An 11,920-nucleotide genomic window follows, 5' to 3' on the forward strand; every position below is an offset into this window, starting at 1 on the left:
TGATTTTCAAAGCCCTAGAAATATAATATAATATAATATAATATAATATATATCCATAAATAAGTGTAAAGATATATAAATAAAAATCATTCTGAGACGGTTAAATGTTCATTTAAATAACAGCAACATAGAGCATGTTATTTTTAAAAAGGCTTACATAGGCTATAGGTAATAGACTATTGTCTATGATTTTAAAAAGTGTGTTTATATGATGTAAAAATCCCCACTACCTAAATGAAATAGAATAGATTATTAAATTATTATCTTGCCACATCTATAATACAAACATAGGCTGATCTATCTATTTCAACCGATAAATGAAATCAGAAACACAGATGTCTTCTTTAAAGTGCCTCTGCTCAAGATAACACACTTTAATTTTGTAACTTTTTAAAAAACAAAACATTGTGTGTAGTGATTCGCAGTACTGTAGGCCATGGTGAACAGTTTACAAAGAGCACGGTCTATTGTTGACATAACCTAACAGCACATGCACTGATTCCGCTAGAAAAGTCAATGACAGATGTTTGTCCATCACAGGCTACCATAGTATCCGGAAGTGGCTTATCTTCGCATTGAGGCTGTTCACTTGACTGATACTCGATTAGTTTCTAAAGAATCGGAAGCTTTCTCCAGGGGTAAGAGTTTGTTTAAACGTTTATTTCGTTTGAATGTCCACAATGACAGCACGCGCTCATAAGATGCCTAGCAAAATAGAAAAAGTCCACTAAGCTAATGTTGCTAATGCTAACTGTAGCAGGATGGAGGAGACCGACTCACTGAAGCTGGTTCACTAGAGAAGTGTTAAGCGTTGAGCCCAAGACATACAAGACTGCCTGTAAAAATACAGCACTAAATATAGACTTACGTTGTTCCTTGTGTCAGCTTTCTGTCAGTTGTTTTCTCCGTTCGTACTTAAACATGTACGAATGGAGGACAGGTACATTGTTTTGTTGTAGCTTAACGTTTTTTATTTGTTCTACTAGGTGTTCTCTTCTGTGAATACATGAACAGTTTTTTTCATTCATTGAACATTTTTTTCATTTCAATAATTTACCACTTCTATAGCCAAGTCTAATACATCCTTTTCACGTGTTGTGAATAAAATAGACGCATAGAATATCACCTTTCTGAATCAATTTTAACACTCTTGAACCATAAACACAAAACATCCGTTTTTGAGGTTAGCTGTTTTGTTTGTGTTTCTCTTAAGTGGTGATGGGTGACATCCGTCAGTCGTTGCTGCCTCGTGATGTCCTGAGTGCAGCCAAGGAGCTGCTGTATCACCTGGACATCTACATCTGTAACCTGGTGCAGTCAGGGAGGCAGCCTCCTCAGGTCGACTCAAAAACCCTAGAGCTGGTGGAGGAGTTTATCCTACATGCCCCGAAAGACAGAAACACCCCAGCCAGGGTAAGACATGACCTTGACGTGCTTTACCACTAATACCTTGATACATGCACAAATGTGTACAGCTAATACATTGTGTTTTTCTTTCAGAGGATGAGTGCTCTGCAGGAGCTCCAGCTGTTGGAGATCATGTGCAGCTGTTTCCAGGAACAGAGCCGGGACACCGTGCGGCAGCTCATGTTCTCAGCCCTGTTCAGTCTCCAAGGAAACCAGGCAGATGAAAGTCGGATGGCACTGTTAGGGAAGCTGGTCTCCATGGCGGTTGCTGTGGGCAGGGTGCCTATCTTGGAGTGTGCTGCTACCTGGTTACAGGTGAGGGTTTTTACACATACAACTCAAATAGCGTTCAAACTTGAGTTTTATTCTGCTCTGTACAATTCAGATCCTAGACCAAATCTGCATATTTTTTGTGTAAAATGTATTAGCTTTATTTAATTTGTGGAAACAGGTTTTAGTATTTTTTTTAAATGTACCTCTGAGTAGGGTGCTGGTGTAGCTCAGTGGGTTGAGCAGGCGCCCATAAGCATACACTAAAGTCCTCTATGCACTGGGATTGATTGGCACATGTTTGGTGTCTGTCTTCCTCCATTATAGGCAAAATGCCTTTAAAATAAGATCTTGGCAAAAATCCAAGTCCTTAGGTATATCTATGTATTTTCAAACAAGATACAGGGTAAGATAATATCATTTATATAGTTGATGTTGAGGCATTGAAAACAAGATGCCAGGCTTAATTCTCATTGAAAATATAGTTTAAAGTAAGAACAACTAACCATATTTGTTAATTTACCTTAAGAACATTTACCGTATATAATGACTGAAAAAAAATAATACAGATACTTGTTTGATAACACAGCAACAAATAGGAAATAGACAAAAATAGAAGTCCTATGCACTCATACTTTTTTTTTATAATTTAGGAATTTTAATCATCAAAAATTGATTAAGAACTCCTGCACATTGACTGAATATCCTCAGTGCATCAGCAATGTTTGTAAAAGTGAGTGGACTGAAGAGTGAGGGAAACCCCTTAAACTTTAGATTTGCCTTTCGGTGGTTCATAGTGTAGCTACCTGCACAGAGGAAGCAGAAAAACAAAACATGCAGATGCCTCAGGGATTTCCTTTTTGTGGCAAAAGGGGATGCAGCATTTTCCCTTGATGGTAGATAACTTTAAAGAAAAAGATACTACAAGCATATAACTTGAATTTTGGAACAAATGTGTTTTAATCACTGGCTACAGCAAAGAACGTTATATGAGGCTTCTGTAACAGTTTACTTTGAGATGTAAATTGGTTATGTTTTTCTGCAGAGAACCCACAGAGTGTACTGCGTACGTCTGGCACAGGTGCTTGTAGACGACTACTGTAGTTTAGTGCCAGGCTCTGTGTCCACACTTCAAAACATCCACAGTGCCAGCCCACGCTTCTGCTGCCAGTTCATCACTGCAGTCACCACCCTCTATGACCTCACCTCAGGTACTTGGGGAAAACAAAAAAAGTAAAGTTGTATTAAAAAGTTAAATTTGAGAACAAGGTAAATATTATGTCATTATGTTAACTTGAGATGTTTGGTGTCATTTTAAACATTATTTTATGTGTTTAGAGGAGCTCACTCCTCCTCTAGAACTTCTCCAGATGATTGTGTCATGGATCCAGGACGACCCTCGTCTGGTCCTCATCACCTTCCTGAACTCACCCCTCTCTGGCAGCCAGCCAATCAGCTCACTGGATGTCACACCATTAGGCGGGTTAGTGCGCTGGTGCGTCAAAGCACCGCTGGCCTACAGAAAGGAAAAAAAGCAGGCCTTAACCAATGGCACCGCTGAGAGTGAGACAGAAGTTGGGCCACTTTTCTCAGGCCTCCATCTGAGTGTCCTTCAGGTGAGCATTTACGTACTTATATACAACGAAGAATACCTAATAAATCCAGTTTTAACAGCAAAGATAATCTACCTATTTAACATTGTCTCCCACATTCAGGTCTTCATGCTCTTGCCTAGTATACTAAATGAGAAGGGGCTGTTTGGTCGTCTGGCACTGCTCCAGGTTGAGTCCCTGGCTGCTCTGACTTCAGACCTCTCCAGGTTGTTGGACCAGGCTGACAAACATACTCATACATCATCTGCAGATGCACACTCGCTGTCCCAGCTGACCCTGGACCGGCTAGCACAGGCCCTGCAGGTGGCAATGGCAAATGGAGCTTTGCTCTGCTCGAGAGGTAAGATTGTTAAAAAAAGAACAACTAACAGTATTTCAGTGCAGAGGTAAGAAAAATGGATAGAAGAGGAGAGAAACATTTCTATTTAGGAAAACCTTAGCTGTGTTATTGAGTCTGGGATTTTGACTCTAATCACTTGTCATATGGTTTATCTGCTGATGCTACAACAGTATTTGAGGTCTTTTCTCATGCTTCCTTACAGAGGACCTGCGAGCCATCTGTTCCCGCCTCCCACACAACAAGTAAGAACTGTTTACTATACACTAACATGGTCACTATTCCCCCTTTAACTTAATTACAGCTGGAAAACTATGACTACAACTTATAGAGTACAGCTTCAATATGCTCTTTATACTCTTGTAACAACTTATAAACATCTAGTGGGGCCATAATGTTTTGGATGGGGAGTATTGTGTTATGTGGCGCAATCCCAAAGTACCCATTTCAAGACAGACTTTGGGAACAGAGAGCAAAAATAAGTCTTGTTACTGAGTCACAGAGCAAAGACTAACTTCCAGCACTTTTTATTCATGTGAAAATTTTTAGTCATAATTTTAGTCTACAGAATAAACACTGACTAGGTGTAAAGTCCTTGGTAAAATAAGATTGTCATGCTGATAGTTTTGAGAGGTTGGATAGCTCTGAAGATGATGAGGAGCTAATTGCACCAGGCAATTTGGTGTCGGCAGTGAGCAATTACACTTTTGTCTTCCATGAGCGGAGTTAATTTTGGCCTCCACCATTATTTACATTTTCCATACATAATGTTATGGTTGTTTTTTTTTAAATGGCTCTAGGTTTATGCTGTAGGCTTTGGTAATCACCTATGCAAAATGCTTTGTCATATTGTTCATACACTTTTGGCGCTGTTTGAGGATTAAAGGCTGTTAGCTTAAGTTATTACCACCAGTTTGCATGTTAGGATACAGTTGGGTATGAAGGGCAGCGCTGTAAAAAACACTGGGTTAAAGATGCTTTTCCCTGATTGGTTAAATAAAATCAAAACGTCCTATCCGTGACAATATTTCAGTTAGTTTGGACGTAAATCTCTCCTAGGTAAGATGAACCTTGCGTCTCTGTGGTGCAAACTAACAATGACACAACTTACAACTTCACTATTGCTGTCGTAGTGTTTAGTGTGGATTCTATGCCATATCTTAAGACAGATTTCACTCAGCCGCTGCAGCAGGCGGTACAAGTGTAACCCAGTTTTGAATTAGAAAAAGATATATATTTTTAGATGAGAAAGAGGCGTGCAGTGTTAATATCTGCTGATTGTGTGGTAGCTGTGCCTCAGCTCCCAGCTTTGTCTTTTAATATACAAGATATGAAAATCAGATTCATTTTTTGCTTCACTCTAACATTTCTCTTCTCTCCTCTTTGTCATTTTTTCGTTTTCCTCTCTCCAGTTTGCTTCAGCTGGTGCTGTCAGGCCCGGTGATGTACTACAATAACATCCACACTCCTCCTCTGGCCTTCAGCCCACACGCTGCTCACTCCCCCATCGCCTCACATCCCACTCACTCTCCTCACCCTGCACACCCCACTCACCCCACGCACACACCACTGGCCCCCCACCCCTCTTCTCATGCTCAGTATCCTGGTCAGCCGTTCATGACGGGGATGCCGTTCCCCTACAGACCCAGCCACTAAAAGTGACCCAACATGTCTGCAGATGTGAAGCTGTCTGTTAATGTAAGTGTGTGAATGTTGTTGTCAGTTTGTATGTTTGAATAAATGGTTGATGAGTGTTGTTAATGAGCACATTTTCTGTAGCTATAATAGTCTGTGTGGCTGACGTATTGTCCAATAAATATTTTTTTACCTCATTCTTGGTGTTGTTCCTGATTTCACCACTTGTGGTCACTGTTGATCTACTCACAGCTGCAGATATCCAGTTAGATCAGCTCTCAAATGACCAAACAGACATTCATTTTAGGGCTTCTTTTTCCTTCTTTTAGTCCAGAATGTACAAAAGCCTGCCAGAGGCTTTATTATACCTCATGAAGACTAAAAGAGTGCAGATGTATGATTTAAATGTAGTTTATTTTAGATTTTTCTGATCCAAGTTGACAAAACATTACAACCACAAGAAAGCAAAGGATCCAAGCTAAAAGACAGAGTATGAAAATTGAAAAGAAACATCTGCCAAGCATCAAAAGTTATGCCGTATGCTCACAACAGGTGTTTTTTTTTCCCAAATAGTCCAAGGAACAAACCCATACCTCCAAAAAACCTCTGTCTGAATCAGACCTCTGAAACTGTAGCCCTTTCTTTTGAGCTGCAGCAACTGTTTCACATGGAACTCTCTGTCAAATGTAAGAACAAGAGCCTTTTCACAGTAAAAGTCTGGATGGGTTGAAACAGAAAAATACGTTGTGGAATATAACAAACTTACAGTGCCTATAAAAAAGTATTAATCCCCTTGGACGTTCATCCTTGTAATTGATTTTATAATTCAGCCATGATCAATGTAATTTGGCTTTTTTGAACCCAAAAATTCATGAAAACCTCTTTAATGTCAAAGTGAAAACTGATTCCTACAAAATCATTTCAATTATATTAAAAAAATACTAGGTTAAATAAGTGATTGCATAATCATTGAAGTGACTGACGTAATTCAATAGAGGTCCAGCCAATCGATGCTAGTAGTCTCACAGTTAGTGAAACTGGGATCACCTGAGTGCAATGAATGTCTCTTAAGTGATTGTAATATAAAGACACTTGTGTCTGGAAGGTCCAGTCACTAATTTATTAGTATTCTTGGCTACCATTACAGCATGAAGACAAAAGAACACCTCAAGAAACTCAGAGAAAATGTTATTGAAAAGTTTAAGTCAGGGGATGGATACAAAAAAAAATTCCAAGAGACCCTGAGGTCAGCTTAATCCATCATCAAGAAATGAAAGGAATATGGCACATATGTAAATCTGCCTTGATCAGGCTGTCCTCACAAACTGAGTGACTGTGCAAGAAGGAGACCGGTGAGAGAGGCCACCAACCTATGACTCTGAAGGAGCTACAAGCTTCAGCAGCTGAGATGGGAGAGACTCTGCATACAACAACTGCTGCTCAGGTTCTTCACCAGTCAAAGGCATGTCGGAGACTCCATGGTCAAGTTGGAGAGAGTTCTTTGGTCTGATGAGACCAAAATGGTGCTTTTATTACTTTCTTCAGATTCAGTTTGCATACACTTCCTTACTATTTGGTAGCATTGCCTTTAAACTGTATGACTTCGGTCAAATGTTTTGGGTATCCTCCCTCAAACTTCTCACAAGAGTTTGCTGGAATTGTGTCCCATTCCTCCTGACAGAACTGGTGTAACTGAGTCAGGTTTCTGGGAAAGACCGATGTTTGAATGCTTGGCAGACCAAAATATCAAAAATACAAAGATATTAAAATAAAAATGCTTAAAAACGAAACATATATGTTTGAAAATATTGTCAAAATGATTTTTTTTCTGTGTGGGGGTCCATGGAATAAATTATTTTCTCTTGGGGGAGGCTCACTTTCCACACTTTGAAAAACACCTGCTCTACGACGTTTAAAACCTCATTCACCTCCACCTTTCAGGGCCTGACTATATTTCCTGCTTCTTGTCAGAGGGGTAGAGCTTCACTGTCAGCACATACAGGGTGATCCAGTCAGAGATGTGGGTTCCCTTTAACAGGCTGTGGAAAGCAATGATGGCTAACTCGATGTTGGCAAAGGACAGGAAGATACCACTGGTGCAAAAGATCACACAGGAGCCAGCTGAAGAGACAAAGATGGGTAAAGGAAACAACAAACAGTGATGTTTGGCTAAAAGAGAAAGCAGAATAAAGACTGGCATTAGCAGGGATCTGAAGTTACAACAGTTAGGAGAATAATAGATACTCACGGAGATGATAAATCCAGTTGTCAAAGCTGTGTAAGACATGCTTGCACATTTAAACCTCATGTGGTGCAAAGAAACATCTTATAATAGCTATAAAATATGTTATAATATCTTTAAAAATGAAGAAAAATAGGTACAAAATGACATATGTAAAGATTTCTTACTTAAAAGTTTTCCATTTATGCAACAAGAACATGAAATCTCTTCTTCTGTGAAAACATAACGAACAAAGCACTTTTATTTCCTTTCAATCCATTTTTCTTACTCTGTCAACAATTCAGACTAGGGCTGAACAATTTGTAAAAATGATCTACAGGTACATCTAAAAAAAAAAGAGTAGAATATCATGAAAAATTCAATATTTTTTGTCACTCTTTTCTGAAAGTGAAAATCATATATTAAATAGACTTGTTACACATAGAGTGAAATATTTCAAGCCTTTATTTCTTGAAATGTTGATGATTATGGCTAATAGACAAGAAAACCCAAAATTCAGTGTCTCAAAAAAATTAGAATATTACATAAGATCAATAAAAAAAGGATATCTTAAAAAGAAATGTCAGGCTTCCGAAAAGTATGTTCATTTCTATGCAATCAATTCTCAGTTGGGCCTCCTTTTGCATGAATTACTGCATCAGTGCAGCGTGGCATGGAGGCGATCAGCTTGTGGCACTGCTCGGGTGTAATGGAAGCCCAGGTTGCTGTGATAGCGGCCTTCAGGTCTGGCCAGTTTTCTGGCCAATCAAGCACAGTAACACCATGGTCATTGAACCAGCTTTTGGTACCTTTGGCAGTGTAGGCAGGTGCCAAGTCCTGCTGGAAAATGAAATCAGCATCTCCATGAAGCTTGTCAGCAGAAGGAAGCATGAAGTGCTCTAAAATGTCCTGGTAGATGGCTGTGTTGACTGTGGACTTCAGAAAACACAGTGGACCAACACCAGCTGATGCTATGGCGACCCAAATCATCACTGACTGTGGAAACTTCACACTGGACTTCAAGCAGCATGGATTCTGTACCTCTCCACTCTTCCTTCAGACTCTCAGACCTTGACTTCCAAATGACATGCAAAATATACTTTCATCTGAGAAGAGGACTTTGGACCACTGAGCAACAGTCCAGTTTTTTCCTCCACAGCTGCGGTTATCCCTTATGCTGATGCACTTTTTCCTACCACACTTTTTCCTTCCACTCAACTTTCTATGAATATGCTTGGATGCAATGACCTTTTGTGGCTTACCCTCCTTGTGGAGGGTGTCAACGACTATCTTCTGGACATCTGTCAAGTCTGCAGTCTTCCCCATGATTGTGTAGCCTACTAACCCAGACTGAGAGACCATTTAAAGGCTCTGGAAACCTTTGCTGGTGTTTGGAGTTGATTAGCTGATTAGGGTGTGACACCATGACTTTCCAATAATGAACTTCTTCACAATATTCTAATTTTCTGAGACACTGAATTTTGGGTTTTCATTATCTGTAGGCCATAATCATCAACATTTCAAGAAATAAAGGCTTGAAATATTTCACTTTATGTGTAATGAGTCTATAATATATGGGTTTCAATTTCTGAAATGAGTGGTATGATGGCTGGACACTCCTATGGTGTTTATACATGCGTATAATGGTTTAAAGAGATGAACGTGGCACCTTCAGACATCTGGAAATTGTACCAAAGATGAACCAGACTAGTGGAGGTCCAGAATTCTCTTACTGATATCTTGGCTGATTTCTTTAGATTTCCCCATGATGGAACACAAGGAAGCAGTGTGTTTGAGGTGTACCTTAAAATACATCCACAAGTGTGCCTCCAGTTAACTCAGATGTTGTCAATGAACCTCTCAGAAGCTTCCATGCTGTCATCATTTGGGCTTTCCCAAATTGTTTTAAGGCATAGTAATCTTAGTATATGAAAACTTCTGACTTTGAGAAAAGTACTTAAAACACTTTCTCTCAATATTCTGGCATTTAGCATATAGAAATAATCTTGGTAATCCTAAATGACTTAAAACAAGAAAAGTTTAGTCTGATTTAATGACAGACATTGAGAAAAAAAAGGGTTTATACAGTGTATGTAAACCTCCAGTTTCAACTGTCAACAACGGCAACAACTGACCAATACTGATATGGCTAGAGTTGTTTTTTTATGGACTACATATTTTGCAGGACAGATTAGAAAGTACAAACAAGAATTGTGTGATTATAGTTTTGAGAACCACATGGTTCCGGTTGACCTTCAATAACCCCAGTGCCACGGACAAATTGGCAACATCCTGCTGCTGCTCACCTTGAAATGAGAACAAACCAACGATACCAGTCTGCCTGTGTTACCTTTCAGACCCAAGCCTGTTTTCATTGACATTTTAGAGGTTTTTATTTTTTAATCATAAAAGCCTAATTATTTTGACCATGTTTGATTTACAATATCAGTAAAAGGGTAAACATCCCAGGGACTGAATACTTTTTATAGGCTCTGTTTTACTAGTATAAGAAAACTTGTCCTATACATTTGAATTGGAAAAATATCTGAATAAAAATGGGGAGGATACAGGAAAACTTAACCAATGATTGCGTAGATATATGAACTGCCAGAGGCTCCCTGAGATCTATTACCTAAAGGTACACAGTCCACCTCTGTGTAAAACCATCAGGGGTTGTTACATAACCAAAAATGTCAGAGTCTTTTAGAGCCAAACCCTGAGCGTACACGCTTGTCCCTGCTGCCCGTCAGATATCATATCACTTAGCTGCAGCACAGCAAAATGACCCTCCCTAGGACCCCTGCTGGCCTCATCCTGGATGAGAGTTGCATCAGCCATTGTTGCATCTGCACATGTAAAATTCAGCATTTAGATATTTAAAACAGAAACCTATTAATATTTAAAGCAGTCTTACTTTACTTTTATTATGTTTATATTCCTACTTACCTGACTTCCTTATCCTGTTATGCAGAATTCTCTCTTACCTGCCGAGAAGGAAATAAACACTGAAATTCCTGTGTGTACTACTGAGTAGTCACTATAATTAGCAGTTGCTTCTGAGTTCCTGGTTTGTTTTTGTTTTTACAATGAATTTTTCACAGGCATGCAGCTGGAATTTTAACCAGAACTTCTGCTGTTTATCCTGCAGCCTTGTGAAATCCCACAGAAATGTCAGACTGTCTCTCACAATACTGAAGTTGATTGTGATTAAAGGTGGGATTAAAGGAGGGACTGTTGCAACTTGATAATAATGTGCTTACATACTGAAGGTTGTCACTGGTTTCCCTTCTACAGAGTTAAAGGGTGAGGCAGTGATAAGGATATTGTTTCTAGGGAAATGATTCAGAGCTGTTAGTCTAGTCAAAGGTGGCGGCAGATAATATTCGAGCAAAAGAGGCGGGATTGCAGATAGTACGTATATTTAAAAGTGTGTGCTGCTGTAAGCCAGGCAGAGTCTAGTTTGTTGGCTTGACATGACATCCAGGCTCTGTATAGTTGAGTCACCATTGACAAGTAGTTTAATAATTAGCCTTAACTCATTCATTCAAGCATTTTTATGCCCTGTTGTCATAAATGAGCTTTCCCTCATTTGCAACAATGTCAGGCTTTAATGTAGATCTGCTGGTGTTAAATATTAATATTCAAAACATCCTCTGTAGGTAATTGGTGGAACGGTCTGTATGTCACTTTCATGATGGGCCAATCAGAGCGACAAGACAAAATTATGTCGTACGCTCAGTTCTCTTGAGCTGACAGGCTAGCGCTGCTGTAGATTGTTGATGGCAGAGCTTCTCTGTGAATAAAATTGATGCCAAAGCCGGTCAGTGGACATGCAAAACCATCTTCTCTGCCAAGACAAGCTTTTTTAGTGTGACTCTATGCCCTTGTTTTTTAAAGAAATGTGGTCCTGTTCCGATTAAACTGCCACTTTCCTACTGCTACGTCCGAGCTAACAGTTACTGTGGCAGCAGCCATTGGATACACCCTCAAACCTCACCTCATAGTTGAACACAGTCATGCACATTAAAGAAAACCATTTGCAGACTTAATTTTAAGGATTTTTTAAACATTACTTTGATTAGAGCACAAATCTCACAAAATGAACAAGATTTCATTTTACACTTATCTTATTTTAAGCACATTTATTTATAGAAATGGGTAAAATATAGCTTCATTTATAACTTTATTTTTTGGAAGGCATCTGGAGACCATCTCTCATTGTCTCGTGACCTCCAAGGGGGTCCCGACTCCCAGGCTGGGAACCACTGGACATGGGTATCATTTGAGCATTTATTTAGGGAGCCACGAGAGCCTGGTCATGCTGTGGATGACCCAATAAGTGCAAGAAAACCACCAGCGATCTCTGGATGTACTACCAGGAGTGAAAAAGTCAGCACAAGTGCTGAGCTTGACTCTGGTTGCCCCTCGCCAGCCCCA

The 11,920-nt window shown here is 39.5% G+C and overlaps 1 protein-coding gene across 1 annotated transcript; it reads left to right on the forward strand.

Moving 5' to 3' along the window:
• Nucleotides 1-547: 547 nt before the first annotated feature.
• Nucleotides 548-5,459, forward strand: c13h7orf26 (chromosome 13 C7orf26 homolog). The gene is made up of 8 exons (XM_041803724.1): nucleotides 548-638; nucleotides 1,214-1,413; nucleotides 1,501-1,722; nucleotides 2,723-2,888; nucleotides 3,016-3,293; nucleotides 3,393-3,630; nucleotides 3,833-3,872; nucleotides 5,040-5,459. Exons 2-8 carry the CDS (start codon nucleotides 1,219-1,221, stop codon nucleotides 5,281-5,283), a joined length of 1,383 nt encoding a protein of 460 aa, XP_041659658.1. The 5' UTR covers nucleotides 548-638; nucleotides 1,214-1,218; the 3' UTR covers nucleotides 5,284-5,459.
• The last annotated feature ends 6,461 nt before the right edge of the window (nucleotides 5,460-11,920 follow it).

Source organism: Cheilinus undulatus, linkage group 13 (genome assembly GCF_018320785.1).
Source record: "Cheilinus undulatus linkage group 13, ASM1832078v1, whole genome shotgun sequence".
Lineage (NCBI taxonomy): Eukaryota > Metazoa > Chordata > Actinopteri > Labriformes > Labridae > Cheilinus > Cheilinus undulatus.

Bases quoted from the DNA above. Each gene is read 5' to 3' on its own strand.
- c13h7orf26 (XM_041803724.1), top strand. From the start codon at position 1,219: ATGGGTGACATCCGTCAGTCGTTGCTGCCTCGTGATGTCCTGAGTGCA. The intron at 1,414-1,500 runs GTAAGACATGAC...TTTTTCTTTCAG, and splicing joins ACAGAAACACCCCAGCCAGG to AGGATGAGTGCTCTGCAGGA. The intron at 3,873-5,039 runs GTAAGAACTGTT...TCCTCTCTCCAG, and splicing joins TCCCGCCTCCCACACAACAA to TTTGCTTCAGCTGGTGCTGT.